The following is a 19,076-nucleotide window of genomic DNA, read 5'->3' as shown; positions in this document are numbered from 1 at the left end:
AAATACTGTCGAAACGCTCAAAACGCTCATTCCAGTTCCCTTAACACATCTATGATAATGACATAGGTACCCAAATCTGAATTTTTATGCGGATGAGAAGATCACTGAATGGGCCTTTGAGTAACTCTATGCAATAAAGCACATGATCTGTGAATAAAGACATCGAGTTTTTATCTCTATGGTGATATATAGCCACAACCGACACAAACTAAGAAATATTGTTAAAGTCAGTGGCTGTGTTAATAGCCTCAACAACTGGTTAAACTGCTTTTAAATTTTTTAAATAAACATTTAATTTTCTTACAATGTATGAAATATTTTAGTAGTTGGAGTTTTTTCGGTGGGTGAGAGATAGTTTTTCGCTCATTACTGATTCAATAATCTCTACGTTTGTATTTCTATTTGCTACATTAGAAAAAGTCCTCAGAATCAATAATACTTGCACCTTAAAATTCTTTGTCTTCAAAAATGTTTAAAATGGTTTAATAAAATCACCATTCATTTAAAGCGGATGAGATGCTTCCCGAAATGCATTTGAGGAGGTGTAGACCAGTTTTCCTATCCATTTAGGTCATCTTATTTTAATAGTTCGTCTCAAAGCCATTCCCAAGTTAAAAACCTAATGCGGAATGCTGTTTGGTTTTTTTACTTTAATATTTTTTATCTGTCGGGCGAGCTTTTTGACAAAAATAGAGTAGGGGGTTCTACTGTGGCCAAGATGAAGAATTTTATTGAAATTTACGATTTAGGCTATTTTGAAGTCTGGCGATGTCAGACGTGAGGTTTTTGTGTGGTGGATTTGGAAAAGATAAAACAGAGGAAAACCGAATAACGCGCAAAAAGCGGATGATTTTATTAATGCGCGCGGGAGCTTTGAGACCATACCGCGGAAACATGGCATGATGCCTCAGGGGATCGACGCTAAGTCAGGTACCCCGTGAGCAAACTCAAAAATAGCGCAAACAGCGCGAGCGTACACAAAAGAAACTTCGCGCGTAAGATAAGCGATGTCGCCGGGTATGTACGCTGTACCGGCGTCAGCTGAATTCGAGTACGCTTAGAGGGCACAGGCATGGAAAATTCCAATCTGTGTATTTTAAGTTTGAGACAAACTATTAAATTCAGATGGTCTACGTCTTTGTTTGATATTAAGGGTAGTCTTAACCTTGGAATTATGGAAACTTTCGGGCCTCGTAACTGCTAAATTCTTGCTCTAAAGAATATAAAAGTATATATATAAATTTATTTAGAACGGGAGAGACTTTATAAATTCAGGTGTGAGGTCAAATTTGGACCCAAATGCTCATTTTTGGAGAAGTTCCTAAACAAACCGGGGTTTTTGGACCATTTTTGCTCAACATAACAAAACAACGTACCTGCATGTGTGAAAGGGACCAAATAATGCTCTGCTATTTATGACAGAATAGGCATTTTGAACGCATTTCATCTCAGACCGGAAGTAACCTCTTAATGACATTTTATCCCAAATCTGTTGTTTATATATAGCATCAGCCTGTTATGTTATTTGTACATAACATCATTTTGATGTGATTTTGTCACATACTGGAGGTGACCCTTATTGATCTTCGATCCCAAATTTACGAATACGCAATAAGCAGTGGCTGTTGTCAATGCATCTATATTCTAGTGGCATCATTGTGCTCTGTTATTTGTACCTGAAAAGGCATGTTGATGGTAATTTTCATCTCAGGAGAATTAACACATTAATGACCTTTGACCCCAAATCTGAGAACACCCCGTGTACATCACTCTCCGATGGGGGGGGGGTATTTTGTTTCATACCGGGAGGGATCCGTTAATGATCTTTTACCCAAAATATCTGAACACCCCATAGTCACCGGGTAATAACAATGCATGTGTGTAACTGAAGTCACTGTCCTACATAATTTGTGGGAGGAGAGACATTTTGAAGGTACTTCGATTCATACTGGAAGTGACCCCGTTATGGCCTTTGACCCCAAGTTTCTGAACACTGAACACCCATGGATAATAGCAATACGTGGCCTGTACAAAAGAAGAAGCGGCAACTGAAATCATATTTTGACCCCAATGACCCATGCGTGACCTTTGATCCCACAAGTTTCACAGTTCATCTATGGTCAGTGATGTTTGTGACCAAGGTATGTTAAAATTCTTATATGAATTATAATCTAGTCATCAAATCACATGGAGCTGTTATGTATCATAAACAATGGAGGAACTCAGACTAGCCGACTTATTATAGTGAAATGACCTCCTGAAGCGGTCTATCCCTTAACATTATTATTTAAGGAAAATTGCTTTACACATAAATGCCTGCGCAATTTTCGATAATTTCATGCTTAGATTTGTTGGGTCTGCACCTGCATCGGTGTAGTTGCTACACAAAGTTTTTAATGTCAAGGTACTTTGATAACAGAAATGACATTGGGTTATTTGAGGGGTATATAGTCATAAACCATTATAAGGCCAAATTGAAAATATAATCTGTCAAAAAATGACCAGATGAAGTTTTAGGCTGGGTTTGGGCCCCCCAAAATAGGTGTTTTTTGGAGATTTTACCACTTTAAGTATATCTTAGGCAGAAAGCACCAGGAAATATGTCTTCCTATAGCTGTATTGAAGTGGGTAGAAATAATGGTATCTCATTGTGATGGGATATTGTATTATTTAGAATTTTAATGACGTTAAAAGTTTTGCGGCATGCGAACTAACATTGTTTTTGATGTTATTGTACTTTCATATTGGCAATCATATCAGTGGATAAACTTAGCATGTGAATACTGTTTAGTGGTATATATTTGCTGGGCCTGCACCTGCTTTAATGTAATTACAGCACTAAGTCTTTGATGTCATGGTACTTTTATAATAGAAGTCACATTGACACATGTATTTAAATGAGTAGACTTGTTGGTACTCATCAATAAAATGTGGGGCAGTATACTTTTTAGGATAAAGAATTTTAGAGAAGGATTACGTCATTAACTATGCACTAATTAACTAATGCACATTATTCAAACACGTACATACCAGGTTCGTAGATTACAATAAATAGGCCTAATAAAAAGAATCATAGTTCATGATCATTTCTTCATGAGGGCCTAAGCTGGAACCACTGGTAAGTTATAAGTTGTATATCATTTTCGGTAATAAGTCATTAGTAACTGCTTTTCCTATTGCTACTGCTACTGCTGATCCATCTACCAATCTTCAATACGAATGGTCAAATTTTCAATTGATGGACGGCTTTTCCTACCAGCTACATACATTTTAAGTACATATATTCAGATTTATTAAGTTTACTTCGAGGACTGCTAAATGTCAAAACTATCAATTTTTAATATTATGCCATAAATATTATATATATTATATCGCAAATATTAGATATATTATATCAATTCAAAATCAAAACAAAATCATTTTATATCAAAGGGATATTCGTATTCAGAATGCAATTTGGTGTGTCTGATGTGCTCTCAGGTCCACAAAAAATGCAATGCAAAGGTGGGTGACCAAATTTATGTTGTTAATTGTTCTTGATCTTAATCATTATTGTTTGCCCCGGCGAGTCTACTAAACGAAGGAAAGATAATATAAACTAACATTTTTTTTCGAACAGTTGATCAAATCGAAGGAACAACCAAATAAAAAATGGAACTACACCTCATCGTGACCATTGTAATGATATGCATGGTCCATTGTAATGCAAACCACAGTGAAACTGGTGAGCAGCGATGTCAGGGAACTTGTGCCAGATGTTTTGCAAATCGACAGGATTCAATACAACGAATGGGATGCTTTGAAAAATGCATTGCAGACGGTTTAAGCCAGTTTACCTGTCCAGGTAATCGTTGTGAAAAACAGCCAATACTCTTCCATTTGTATACTTGTTTGTTTCCACTGCGCCAAGAAGTATCGATACACGTTAATCACAATTTCGAAACTAAACCATATTGGGGTAAATTTGTCTAAATCTGCACATTCTGGCACCACATTGAATCCAATATGACCTCAAGAAGTAAAGTTACAACCAATTGAACAGACAGAGGTTCAGTTTTAAAAGTGACAAACTGGCCTATACAAGGCGGAAATAGATTCCAACAAGCGCAACAAAGAGACAACACTGTTTCTTCAATGAAGCTTTATTTAAAGCGGTTTTATTTCAGTTTTTACTTCTATGTACTTTTCATAACTTTCATTTTATTTGTCAGCTCCTTTGTTTCAGTTTTCTTTTGTTCCTTTTTTAAATTAAAGGCACGCAAAAAATAATGCGCCATTCATCACTCTCAAACCAGATGTCTTTTCCGTGGAGTTTTGAAAAGGCCAGTTTGTCACTTGTAAAACTGGAACTTCGTCTAATCAAATGCTTGTAACTTTGCCTCTTGAAGTCACATTGGATTCAATGGGGTATCATAATGTACCGGATTAGATTATTAAATAACAATACCCCAATATGGTTCAGTTTTGAAATTGTAATAATTTTTTCTTTTTTTGGCGCAGTATATAGTCTACGTTATATGTCTATACAGCCTGTCTCAAAAAAAATTGTGCAAGTGAAAAGCGCCATCTCTGGCAATTAGAAAATACCGTTGTCAAATAATGCTTACATCAACGTCAAGGATGTAGTCTTAGCTCTCAGATGCCGTTTGTTCTGTTCAATTTGCTTGTTTTAATCTCGAGATATGTTTAGTTAAAGACGAAATGGTAAAATCACAATTGTGCCACTTTTACTATGGAAGAGGGCTTTACATGTAACAGTGATAGCATCAAGTTCCTTCATGAAATCAAAAGAATACACAATACAAAAAGTTTTTTACTGTTTTTACTGTTTTATCATGATGCAGGAATGACGATTCTCTTTTTCCACTTAAAAGAGATTAAAAGATAAATAAATATTTCACATTCTGTTGTAAAAATGGATTTCACATTTTGCTGTTTTGCATGTGCATGTCAATGATTTTATCATGATAAATACTGTTCTCTTATAATATTAGTCGCTTAAGACATGTTAAAAGACAAGCAAATATTGCGCACTTATACATGTTATAGGTTAATGAACGCATATTACTTGTTGGGAGAGATATTAGACAAAATAGTGCTGATGTTGATGCGTGCGCCCCGAAAGGGGGAGTGCATTAGACGCATCAACATCAGCTATCATTGATTTACAGCTCTCTTCCCTAGTAAAAGTGGCACAATTGTGATTTTACCCTTTCTTTGTTAAATAAACATATCTCGAAATAGGAACAAGCAAATTGAACAGAACAAACGGCATTTGAGAGCTAAGACTGCGCCCGTGACATTGATGTAAACATTATATCACAACAGTATTTTGTAATTGCCAAAGAGGGCGCTTTTCACTTGCACAATTTTTTTTGAGACAGGCTGTATACTTCCCGCCGGTTATTAGTAACAGTCAACACACATAATTTAACATAGATCTACCTTTTTCACAATTTTGCCAGAAAAAAACAATCTCTGTTTAGAACATCTGTAGAATTATTGACCATGTTTAACACTAAATGATTTTGAGTAGGATAATTGTATGGTCGTGGTTTGCCAAAGTTCCACTGCGAATGTTAATGAATTATCTATGGATTGTTTGAGGTGATTAGAAAGTATATCCTTGCGTGGAAAAACGATGAGCAGTTACTCTAGTCTAAGTCTTTTTGCACTGTCACGCCAAAGATATTTTAATTAAATTAACCGATTAAGTAGGTGATATTATGTGTACCATTACAACCTGGAGTAAAATTTGAAACACAGTTGATTTTACATATTTCTTTTTAATCGGGAGAAATCACATTACTAATCATTCAGGAACACCCTGCTCTTATAAACTCCTCAACAAAAGTTTGGAATTTTTTTTTCAAGCATCTATATCTCAGATTATTTGTGACATGTTCATATCGTGTTGCATATCAATGGATAGCTAATTTATTTCCCTTTACAATGACACCGCGTTTTAAACAATCACTTGTTTACGGCTGAGTACACGTCTTGTGAATGTAGTGGGGTCTCAAACAGAATGTGACAAATTGACCATTATTTTGTGCCCAAACAACACTAGGGTTCCGATGCCAATGTTACATGCATAATTACTAACAGGATTCCCAGATACTTGACCTTTACTTGACCTTTACTTTTTTATGATCATAAAATTAGTTTGACTTTTTACCATTACATCATTAATGGATTTGATTTCTTTGTTTCTTTTCTATCAACATGATCAAAGGTAGCCAATCTTTCCTTAGTGCAGTAACCAAGCTTTCACCAAAATTGCAATCAGATATTGAGGACCACTACTCAAAGAAAACGGATTTGTTTTCGAATAGAGACGTTGAAGCTCTAATGACTATGTACACTGACGATATTGTGTGTATTGTTGATAACCAGAAGCCTAGCATTGGAAAAGCTGGTAAGTTAATTGACTTACTCGCCGACAATGTGTGATTTGGTCACAAGGACGCCCTATTTCCCCCTGCTTTTTGCACGATTATAATACCCAAATGGTGTACTCAAATACCGCGTGAAAGACTGACCATGAAAAGCTTTAATTGCAAGGCAATTATGACTTTGCTGCAACATTCAAATCCTGGGTTACTTTCATTTAAATGTACGCCGCGACATCAATATTGGGACCATTGCAACAAATCATGTGTTATAATGCGCAGAAATAAATTCTGCTTCCAATGCTTTCATATGATGACCCATTTCTAAAACTTGGTCATTCATTAGGCCGTATAAAATTAATGTTTTGGTTCTCGTCCAGAGGATTTTCATGTATTTATGAGGGAGGAGGTGTTTTTTGGGTTTTTTTTTTTCAATGTAAAATTAGCATTGTCAGTAGTTTTCGGTCTTCTCCAACAGTGCTCGAGGAAACGATGAGGCCCTTTTTTTTTTTTTCTAATGTGAGATTCTGAGGGATAAACCCCCTAGAGAACCATAAAAAGACTTGGAAGTGATGCTTGTTCTCTAATAAACTTATTTATATGTATGAAGATTTCATAAATCATTCCAAAGTCTAAAAAATTGAAAAATCTAAAAAATCTAAAAATCTGACAAATCCCAGAAATTGAGGAGGGAGGGACGAGAACCAAAATATTAATTTTACACGGCCTTAAGGGTGATTACCTTTTTGATGTGTTTATATTCTTAATAATAATATTGTTATACTGTTACACACACCAAGCTTAAAATATTTTACCCTTACAGCTCTCATATCTAAACAGGACTATTCCGATAGAATAAATAAACAGGTTCACAGCGTTCATTTCCTGATAAAAGCGTACCGTTTTAATTTATTTATTTAAATGCGAGCTACCCCCTCCCCTCCCCGTATTGAGGCAATACTGTTGATAATTCGCTGTTATTGTATTTCTTTCTTTCCTTGATCTGGGTTGCTTCTTATCGAAATTGTATTTTTTATTTTCCTCAGAAATGGAAAAATTTATTACTGTCTTACTCACTGCCACTCCCGATTTTGACCGTGTGTACTTTGACCCCGTTGCCTTCGGTGAAGAATACGGCATCATCTGGGTTAACGGTGTTGTCAGGTGGTATGATAACCAATACCAGCCTGGTTTAAAATATAGGTAAGTATCAATGATGTGATGCAAGAACGTTATTAGTACATAGTGCATACTAAGGTATAAATTACAAATCCATTTACGACCTTTTTGTACGTCGGGGCTACCTTAGCGATGTTATTTGTTTGCATCAGAGGCCTGCTTAAAGCCATATTATAACATTTTCAAACAAAATAGATTAGCATTTCTTTGCCATAAAATGATAGCTTTTACTGTCAGATATATCCCCTTTTATTTTTGAGCCGAACAACTACGGCAAACCAAAGAAAATTGGAATTTACTACCAGCGCACATGTCGCCAATACGTATCACTCCTTCGGTCATGTTATGGTACGACCCTTTGTTGTGTATATCACCGTCCCGCACGCCGTGTACGTACTGTGTGTTATGAACATCGTGTTTGCGCTCGACTAATAATTCCATCGTAATAATAAAACGCCGGTTCCGTCATAACACAACAATTTTCAAGTACTTTGTTCTAATAAATGAAATTTAAACCAAACAAACACTAAAATTGGCTCCTAAACGAAACTCTCCTTATAGACTTAATAAATACTTAATTGATTATCATTATCGTTTGTGTTTCATGTTGCAGGCTAACGTCACTCTTGAAACGCGGCGAGGGGAAGCTTCAAGAACAAACCGTTGTCCTGTTTCAATAATACCATTCATAACCTAAGAATTTCATTTCGTAAAATGTGAAGGATATGTCCATAAATGAGCACCTCGTCGATAACACAATACGCTTCATATCAAGTGTGTAATGATATATAACTTCATTATTCAGCAACATCCTCATAGTTTAAAGGATTATTTTGAAATATTTGAAGCAAAACATGATATGAATGACAAATAAAAATCAATAAATATGATTCAACAAATTCATCGAATATACATGTGTCTTCAGCTTAACATAATAGTCAATTGCTTCAGGTGTTTAGCAAGCACAAAATCTTAAATATGTAAAGGTGAATCCCCAAAAGAGATTTAAAAAAAGAGAGATTACTAGATGTTTGGCGAGATCATTGAGAACCACTTGAGTTGTATTACCCTACTTCCCCTACTTCCCATCATGCACTATTCCTTGAGGTACTCCAGCCGCATATCGACTTTCGATTAAAACATCATCTCCCCGGGGTGTATTGAGTTCTGTTCATTACATTCTGCAATACAGACATTTCGGCTGGTGTCTTCATCGCAGAATAGGAATCACGAATTATGGTACACGATGATTTAGGAGGCAAAAAATGGGGAAAAAAGAAAAAAGAAACTTTCTATAACCTCTTACACAGATGTTCCACATAGAATCAGTATGCCCATATTAAGACAAAATGATTGCAAACACCATCACACGATGATATTGATGTACTGCGAACAAAACCAATATAAAGAGAAACTAAGTTAACAGTTGGAACACCAAAGTGTTTGAAACGTGAGACTGCCAGCACTTACTCGGAATGACCTTGTGATGATTGTCTTTTGCCCAAGCATCCAAATCCGAATACTAGACCCAATCTGGCTGACTTGATTAGCAGAACGAACCTCTCTAAGACTGAGCTCATCAACATACTTATTTAAAGCTTTTTGACAGAGACCTCTCAGAAGTATTTTTCATTTCTTATTGGCCAAGCTTAGTACCTTGAAGGACCCCACATGAGATACTACACCCGTTCACGACGAGCAGTGAGGAAATTTATAATCCACGGTAGTAACCAAGCTCGTATGGTCGATGCAATCAAATGCCTTTGAGAAGTCTGTCTCAACTAGGATTCCTACAGTTCCACATTCGTCAGTACTTTTGACAAAAATGAGGGAGACGTTGAGAGAGAAGTTTATTCTTTTGATGGTGCAATGGCCTCATGGCAGTATAAAAAACCGTGTTTTTTAAACGCACGGGAGAATCACTCAGATATGCCCTCTATATAGGGAGCCACAACCACGCCGATTGATTTCTCACTGTCATTTTTTCGCTTTGAGGTAAATTTTGTCTCCCGGTTTTGTCTTAGAAGTGGATCCGTCTTGTTTGACTTTCTTAATTGAAGTTCCTACATTGGTGAAACTGGTCGCTCCTTTAGTATCCGACTTAAAGGGCACGATTTTAAGAGCATGAAATAAAGGTGGAGAAAAAATCCATACCATTTACGCGTGCAAATTGCAAATCTTCTGTCACAGACATTCATAAATCTGCCATCACTGATCAATTGGCCTCTACAAATCACTCAATCAATATTGGGGAGGTCCCTTTGAGAAGTCTTTGATCGTGAATCTGATAAGACTATCAGGTGGATCAGAGAAGCCATTTGGATCCACAGAAATATAAATTCAATATTCTAATCAATGACGAGGGGCTTACTCACTCAACAGCATATTTCACCAATTCATCACGCACCCATCTACGGTGCTTTCTGTTGCAGTCTAAAACAGTCTGATGTGATGAGTTCCCAGTCTGATTACACCACTAGTGTAGTAGTGGAACTAGTGCCACTAAACGTGAGTAAATCACCTTTGTTTTTAGTAGGACTTGTTCCAAAATGCCTTGTTTTGTGCTTTGCTGGTTTTATTATCATTTGCTTTGCTTGAATATTGAACATATTGAAATGCAAATATTTTAAATCAACAAACATCGTATACGACCAATAGTTATATCCTATAGAGGAATCCAAATTCACGCATTCCTACACCTGACTAGCAGCCTTTAGTTGGGTAGCCGTCGGCTACAATGCACTCAAAATGTGAAATGATTCGGCCTTGGCGGAAATTTTAAACTGCATTCCATCACCCGTTTTACACCTTCCGCGAAAACACAGGTAGACAAAAGAAAGATTAAAGTTTACAACACAATACAGTTCCCTTCGACAAAACACACAGCTGGTCTATTCGCTGTTGAAGTGACATAATAATCGGATTAACTACACGCGGTATCTATGCATTGATGTTCTTGCAAACAAAAGGACTATGTATGAATAGATGCGACGGGATTACCTGCGGAATTATCTCCATTATATATATTATTAGCTATTATTCTATTAACCCTCCTCGTCATTGCATCTTCTCTAGGTGTTAGGCGGCTTTTATTTGCACAATTGGACGCTCAAAATACCAGGTTGGTGCTAGCGGCTACCCAAATATGTCCGACCAAATCCTGACCATGACTTGGCTCGTTGGATTCGTCTATATTGGGGTAGTGCAATGATTGCGTCTTCTTTGAAGTTTTCTATTTTATTCTTCTTCTTTTTTTTTTTTTTTGCAAGTTCATAAGTATTTAAATAAATCATTATAAAGGTTGTTTTTCCCTATGTCGCCAGCCGACATGGCCAAGCACAACACAGATCATACGTAGTTTTCAATAGCCATAGTATTCCCTAATTATAAAGAAGAAAACATTAATATTAGTTTGTTCAATAATTTTGTAACAATCTTTGAGAGTATGTCGCCAATTGATTTTTCGGTAAATCCCATAAGCCTTTGCGAGTACATCTGAGATCTCGTCATTTGACGTCACGCCGATCTGCGCCGATGCGCACATTGTTTATCGAACATCGTTACTGCGCATTGCAAGTCGGCGTGACGACAAATGACGAGTTCTCAGGTGTACTCGCAAAGGCTTATGGGATTTACCGAAAAGGTCAATCCTGTAACCAGATTCTTTAACATGTTTTGAATGATTAACAAAATATACAAATAAAATGTGTTTTTTTTTTTTTTTAAAATATACTCCCGTGCTTTTAATAATGAACAAAATTAGGCAATTTGTGTAAATAAGCCACACATAAACCAGGCGTATTTGTAACGGCTGCGAGGTTGTGAGGGGTTTATATAAACCCTTTGTGTGTTACTGATTCATTCTTACCAAAGGGAGTCACTCTTTCCTTGGTGCTGAAGGCACGTTAAATCCAGGAATCCAGAGAGAGATTGAGGATTTCTGCGTAAAGAGAGGGGATTTTATTTCGACAGAAGATGTCGAAGGAATGGTGGCTACAGTAACCGAGGATTCCGTCACAATCATTAATAATCAGAAACCTGTCATTGGACGAGTTGGTAATTATAATTTACTGACCAAACAAGTAACCAGCTTAATAATCAAGTCATAATGCACGCTCTTTTAAAATGAGTTTGATCAACTTATTGCAAACCTGATTTTTGGCATATTTGCAATGTTTACACATGTCCCAATTTACACCTAATTTGATGCAGCAAAATTCATTGTGTTTAAGAACAACAGAGCAAGTTTGAATTTCACCCTCACCACCCGGTCAACCATCGACCCACCAGCCAACCAACCACAGCTCCTGGAACACACTAACTCATTGGCTGTTGCTTGCTTCTTTTCCTTAGACAGAGCACAACATATAAACGATTTCTTTATCGCAAATCCCGAACTTGGTTGTTCGGATATGGATCCTGTCAACTTCGGTAACGAGCACGGAATCATCTGGGTAAATGGTATCTTCACGAATTATGACAAGGACAACCAGCAGGCAGCACAGTCCAGGTATGTCTCAACAAAATCATGAAATGTTTCCACCATAGTGGTTTTCAAAAAGACCTTGTGTGTCCTTCGGCTGCGGTTCCTTACGACCTGTTTCACGGGGGAAACGCCCCCAATTCAGTTCCCTCCTCCGTGTCGGTGGTACTATGGGTCAGGGGAGAATCCGTACGTACCCGCGTGTGAGGGCAATTAAACCCCGCGTCCTCGGATACGAGTCCCATAAATCTAATTGTTAATTATCATATTATGTTGTCCTTATATATCTGGTATGACTTTTGAAGCTAAATCTACTCTTATTTACCATCAGGCAAAAATACACAATAGTCTCTGTCGTACTAATTGCCTTATTGTCCTGCTCTTTACAGATTCATGACTCTCTTCAAACGCATTAATGGGGAGCTTCAAGATTTCACAACGGTGTTTTTCCAGTAAAACATATTACACAAAAGTTACTTTTAAAAACTTTTAAAAATTTTTTAAAACTCTTTAAAACTTGAAAAAGTTTTTGAAGTCGAAGGAGGGTACATTTTTTTGGGGGTCTCAATTATTATTATAACAGCATTCTGCAGCCACTGTTTGATTAGTGATATAACAACAACTGTTGTTATCCACTAATTACATATTGTACCAACACTAAATACAAATCCGATGAAATGAAATAAAATCCTGGTTGATATGCTGAAAAAATCTGCTGTGCAAGGTGTTCTACAATGATTTTTCTCATTTGCAAATGGTTATTTTAGAACTGCCTAGGGTCATGTGTTACATGTTAAAGAAACCGTTGCAACTGTTTTGTGTTTTGCATAACGTATTAGGATCAGGGTTTCGTTCATTCTTTTATTCATTCATTCTTTTGTTCATTATTAGTGAAATGTTTAGTAACAAATTGTTATAGGCTACAGGGTGCGATAAACTACTATTCGTCATATCGTCAGTCTACTACGCTAGTTGCCAAAGTCGTTTTTTGTAATTTTGAGAACAAAGTAAAAAATATGGTTCAAACATGCATTTAAACATTTTTTATTCACCAATCTTTGCACAAGAACAAATGATAATGATACTAATAAATAATCCGAAATAATTATGATGATTACGTAACCGATGCATGCTTGAACCACATTTGTTCTTTGTTCTCAAAAATGACTTAGGCAATTAGCGTAGCAGGCTGACGATATGGGGTCATGAAATTTTGCACACATTATAGTCCTTATGAACTTTTTAAAATCTCTGTGGTCCAGACTACCCAAAATCATAGTGTAGTTTTATAGCTGACATTTCCGGCCCTGTGCCCATAATTTATGATATATAGGGCTTGCCTTACTTTTTAATTTATGTCGAATGCCTCAAGGACTATCACGGTTGTTTGATGTGATCATTTTTGCTTCTAACAAAACGTAACATTATTTTCAATTCTTGACCTTTACAATACCAACAGCCCTCGTAATGATGCAAACAAGATTTAATATAAATAGCGCCATCAGTGTTAAACTTTGCTGAAAATTAATACAGTTCTACGTGCCACCAAACAACCGTGGTATTTGTGTACCAACTCAGGGCCCATAGGCTGCTTTATTTAATAAGAAACGGACTGCTTCGTATTTTTTACGAAGGGCCCGTGACCTTTGACCTTTGACCTCTGAGGCCTGCAAAATGCACATCTATGTGGTAGGGCCCATGTGTGCTATATAGACTTATACGCCATTGTCACTTTGATGTCGTTGATGACGAAGTGGGAAGAGAAGGAGAAGTAGAGGAAACTACAGGATGTCAATATTTTTTTTTACACCCAGCATGCTATGCAAGCTGGAATAATCACAAGAACACAATTCACCCTGCATGATTTGCATGCGGGTGTATATGTATTTTTAGCACAGTATGACCTACTTGTAAACAGCAAATGCAAAGCGTTTCAGTTTATGACCATTCCTCATTTAGGACCTAAGCTGCAAGCATTGGTAAGTTATATAGAGTTGCTATTATTAACATTATTATTATTTTGCGAAATGCTCGTACTGACATAGCCAGATATTTGACTTGAATTGGCGGTCATAGTGTAGAGCTACGAAGCCTCTCTAGATGAAGTAAACTTTCTATTTCAAGTTAAAGAAATATATAGAATCTACTCATTTAAGGTAAGCATTTATTAAAACTGTTGCGATTCAGTAGTTCACAGCATCTTGAGAACGTAATGAGCTTTGGCAAAATTTGCATTGATCATTTCATAGCGAGTGTGTAGAATAATTCAAATATCACATTATGTCATTTTGTAAGCCGTGTGGTTCTTTAGTTATATTTTCAAGAGGGCTGAAACAACAACACTTTTGTAAAACGGACTACATAACTTATCAAATCAAGCAAGTTTTCAAACTATATGATTTGTAGGATGAACCTTTGCAAGACATCAAAGTTTTATGTTTCAATAGTACATTGATTTTAATACTGAAAATCGATTTTTGGTTGCTTCGACCAACAATTATCGTGTACCCTTAAAAAGATTAATATGCAGTTTTTGTCTTCTCAAACAGTAATTCTCATTGAAGTAAAACACTAAAAATGAAGCTCCATCTTATCTTGTTGATCATTTCTATAATTTGCGGAGTGCAGAGTGAGACTGATGAACAACAATGTAAGGCAGCTTGTGAAGATTGTTTCGCTAATCGCGATTCATTAAAACGCATGGGTTGCCTGGCAAAATGCATTAAAAAAGGCGAAGACCAGTTTACTTGTACAGGTAACTTTTGTTTATACTATTATAACATAATCATAGTATTCAAATTTTTAAAATAATTTCGTTGCATTGTTTGTTTAATCCTGAATTTTGGAATATTTGTAATAAACACCAAGGCGTGGTCCTACTTAATTAATGTCTTATTCCAACTTCTTAGTACCTGTCGGGAGTTTGTAGTATTATATTAACCCCTCATAATAGCATGCTACGTGTTTATTTCTTTTAGTTTAAAGTGTTTTAGTTTGGTGCTAAAGAAGGCATACACTTTGTCTTTTAGTGTAAGATTTTCTTTTTTTACAGACCTGGGCTTGACGGTGATTTGTGTGTGTGTGGATGGGGGGGGGGTGTGCTTGTTAACATTTTAGTGTTTGAAACTAATATTGTTAACTAAAGGATTCCCCAACTCTATAAAGAACAACGTATGGGTCTATATGCAATAGTTTTGTCAGAATGTCCGTTTTGATTTCGCCTTTTCCCACTTGCGCCTGTCAACATGTCCATTTCAGTACTTTATTTTGATACAACCAGCAAAAACAATCGCTATTTCTATTGTGGTATGCAAAATCAGCCATCCAAGGGCATATTCACGGGTTGATTTTGAAATTGGCAGTAAAAAAATGAAAATTTGGTGAATATTCTAAAACCATGAAGACATTTTATTTGTTCGTCTCTGCATTCAACGTGATTTACATTATTCCGCCAATGTAACTACTGGCATTGGCACATGATGTCATCACAATTGAAACCTTCCATCCCAGCGATTAGCCTGATTCACTTATTTCATGCAAAGAACATTGTCATCTAGTATATAATGAGAAACCGACAGGATATTGGATGAATGTTCAAACTTTAAGACAAACTGCCGATTTCTTCTTTTTTCGGTGATGTTGCAAGACTTTTGGCCAATATCAGTTTGTCCGAGTTTCATAAAGTCACTTAAATAATAATTTCTTTTGCCTGCACTATTTACACTAATAAATTATATTCATAACTAAAATTGTACTGGGTGTAATTAAAAATATTTTTAGAATTTGCTGTTATTGTACTTTTATATAGGCTGTCATAAATTGTCAAATTGAACTGTACAAAACAAAGGGGTGATTTCAATATATCAATAAGGTAACCCTTATCTTACTATTATACATTCCAGCTACCGTGACACCTTAGACAAATTCCATTCACTGTTATAGACGAATCCAATTTCCCGCATTCCTACACCTCAATGGCAGCCATTAGCTGGGTCCCTGTCGGCTCTATCTCACATAAAATGTGAAATGATGCGGCCTAGGAGGGTATTTTAAACTGCATTCTATCACCCGTGTTAGATGAATGATGACAGTTTACAACACAAAATAATCTAACATCGAATTTTAAGGGGGTTTAATCCACCCAATTGGGCACTCACAACACCAGTTTTGTGCATGCGGGGACCCAATAATGGCCGACCAGATCCTGACCGTTACTTGGCTCGATAGATTCGTCTATAGGAGGTCTGTGTGTGTAAATGCAATGGGGCAAATAAATCTAAAGTTAATACAGCCTTTATAATTATGCTAAGAATAGAACAGGATATCTCTCTCATCAAATCATTCTAGATAACCCTTTCATATTTAGCAAACCATCCGCTAACAATTATATACAAGTAGTATAATATAAATAGGTTTTGATGTCATGGTACTTTTATATGTCACATTGGTTTACACGTGCAAGCGGGTAGAAATTGATGGTCCTGTAAATGTTTCCAACATATAGCAAAATGAAAAAAGGACTTTTGCTTTACTGGGACTATAACCCTCGACTTACAGACTAAATTAGTGGGGTACATAATTATTTCCTCAAACATACGTAATGCAAGTGGAATGCGTGCATGTCTGTGCTTCGTAGTTTCTGTACGACTTTTATTTGTTATTGTTTATGGAATGATGTGGGACCGTAGTGGTCAGCGACAACCTGTAAAGTGTCCTGAGGCGTGTGAATCTACGTCTAGGCGTTGTGCCTGTGCGTATGCGAGTAGCGCACTAAAAACCGTTCAGCTTTTAATTATTTTTTCACTATTGAATAGCTATCAATCAAAAAATAATTGTTGCAAATTCATTTGAAATAAATCATTGTTTTTTTCAACATTTCATTTATTGCGACAAAACAATGCGTATCACGTTTAGCAGTGGACTTCGGGTATATATATAAATGCGCATTTATAAATGCGCACGTGACATCTACAAGTCGCCATACCGTGTTCAACGATGTAAGGTACCCGGATGTGCACAAATTCCACACGCAAAAGTATAGGCGAAAATGACAAGTTACAAGGAAAATTGGTTTTGCAAAATAGTGGCATTGATTGCAAAGGGCAAAATAATTTGACCCGAAACATAAACTCTTTATTTGGATTTTCCATTACGGAAAAAAAAAAAAATTATGACGGAAAAGCTAGATATAGCTGATTTAAAAAGTTATATTTCATTATTTCCGTGCTAAATGGGCGTGGCAATTGGCCATATTGATGACGAAATGTAATTCTTACTGACTGGCATTAAGGTCAGAACTGGGTAGCTGCCGATGATGTTATTTGATAATGTTTGCACGTAGGGAACTTGGGGGCTGTCATTTTCTTCGGAAGGAAGGGGTCTTGGATTTATTTATTTGGGAGTCAAGATAAGTACCCCCCCTAGCGCCGCCAATGAACATAACTCTGACCCTAATTTTAACTCTAATTATAACGTAAATTGAGGAAACTGTAACTTTAGCCCTTTTCGGTATAATGACCCTCTCAAACTAATAGGCTAGATGTCCCCGCCCGACCTCCTCAATTCTAATTTACTCATTCGCTCGCAAATGGACAAAAAACAAATTCAAAATGTGTTTTAAGCACCTTTTTGTGTCCCCCATGCTAAATCGGTAATCTGTACACACTTTGTCACCCTTTGACGTACAATTTAGAGTATAAACACGTAGATGACTGTACATGATCTAATCATCCCGGCTGGAAGATGTTGAGGAAGACTCGTATACTATACATCACGCTCATACGTTATATGACAATATGTCGTACAATCACGTATGTGATGCATGGTTTTAGGTTTATTCAGCTAGTAAGTTAGATCTCGTCATACACATTATTGTCATGGTATATTGTAATTGTATACGTCAATTTTGTTCAGTTTGATTCAACCGGCTTATAAAGTTTTACTTTACACGGAAGGGGAAAGTTAGCAAAAAAAGAGAGAAACCCTGTTCTATGGGCGAACGGACCTTTCAAGTAGGGTCGGTCGGTCGGTTGGTATTTTTTTAAAATTTTTTAAATAACCCATAAAAATCACAAAAATCTGTAAATAAATTTCAATTTGAAAAAAAATAAATAAATAAATAAATAAATAAATAAATAAATAAATAAATAAATAAATAAATAAAAATAAATAAATAAACATTAGTTGTGTTTGTACATGGGGGGTGCTGTGCAATAATCATGATCCTTTGATATCCATAAATTATTTGGGGTTTCAGGGTTCAGAGCCACTGACCTCTATACATGTATAGCGGGCTCGCACGTAATAGGATAGTCGCCACTGACTATCGAGTTTGGCCCTCTCCAATATGGTAGAGGTTAGTGAGTACAATAAATTCGGTTTCACTTTTTTCGGTCGCCACCAGCTATCCATGTATAGAGGTCAGTGTTCAGAGCCCGTGCTTCCCGCCACATAAATATACACCAATCCGACTACGCCATTACTGAGGTGTCCCCGACTTAAAACTGTGATATCCCAAGGTCGGGGGTTCCATCAATTATATTCTTGTTTGTTTTTCAATACATGACCCTGAATTGATTGAACAAATTAAATCTCCCGCACTGGTACATCTGTGGTTCCGTCAATAGAGAGCCAAATACAATAAACTGTTCTCGGATTGGTGTATAAGGCCACTGAACAGTGAAGTGGTTGTATCCAGTTCGCTCAATCATATCGATATTGAAGTTAGCTCATCTGTAGATACCACCGGCCAACTTTTTGATATGATGTCACCTCATTTATAAACCTTTGTCAACATGGTTCTTAATTCATTATTATCAAAAGGGCGCCAATCTTTCCTTAGTGCAGTAACCGATCCTTCTCCAAAGGTAAGCAGAGATGTTGAGGATTTCTGCACCAGAAGATCTGTTTTGCTCTCAGCAAAAGATTTTGAAAGTGTAGCGGCTACATTTACAGAAAATTCCCTGAGTGTCGTTGATAATCAGAAGCCTCTCATTGGACGAGCCGGTAAATATAATTTACTA

General features: G+C 36.5%; 2 protein-coding genes across 2 annotated transcripts in view; both read left to right on the top strand.

Moving 5' to 3' along the window:
* The window catches only part of LOC140169738 (uncharacterized), a 61,201-nt gene that overhangs the window by 17,666 nt on the left and 24,459 nt on the right, over positions 1 to 19,076 (top strand). The window lies entirely within an intron of this gene.
* Positions 2,991 to 8,299, top strand: LOC140168929 (uncharacterized). The gene is made up of 5 exons (XM_072192243.1): positions 2,991 to 3,118; positions 3,620 to 3,844; positions 6,236 to 6,418; positions 7,439 to 7,595; positions 8,185 to 8,299. Exons 2-5 carry the CDS (start codon positions 3,652 to 3,654, stop codon positions 8,249 to 8,251), a joined length of 600 nt encoding a protein of 199 aa, XP_072048344.1. The 5' UTR covers positions 2,991 to 3,118; positions 3,620 to 3,651; the 3' UTR covers positions 8,252 to 8,299.

This window comes from Amphiura filiformis, chromosome 14 (assembly GCF_039555335.1).
Source record: "Amphiura filiformis chromosome 14, Afil_fr2py, whole genome shotgun sequence".
NCBI lineage: Eukaryota > Metazoa > Echinodermata > Ophiuroidea > Amphilepidida > Amphiuridae > Amphiura > Amphiura filiformis.
This window is presented reverse-complemented; position numbering and strand designations above follow the sequence as displayed.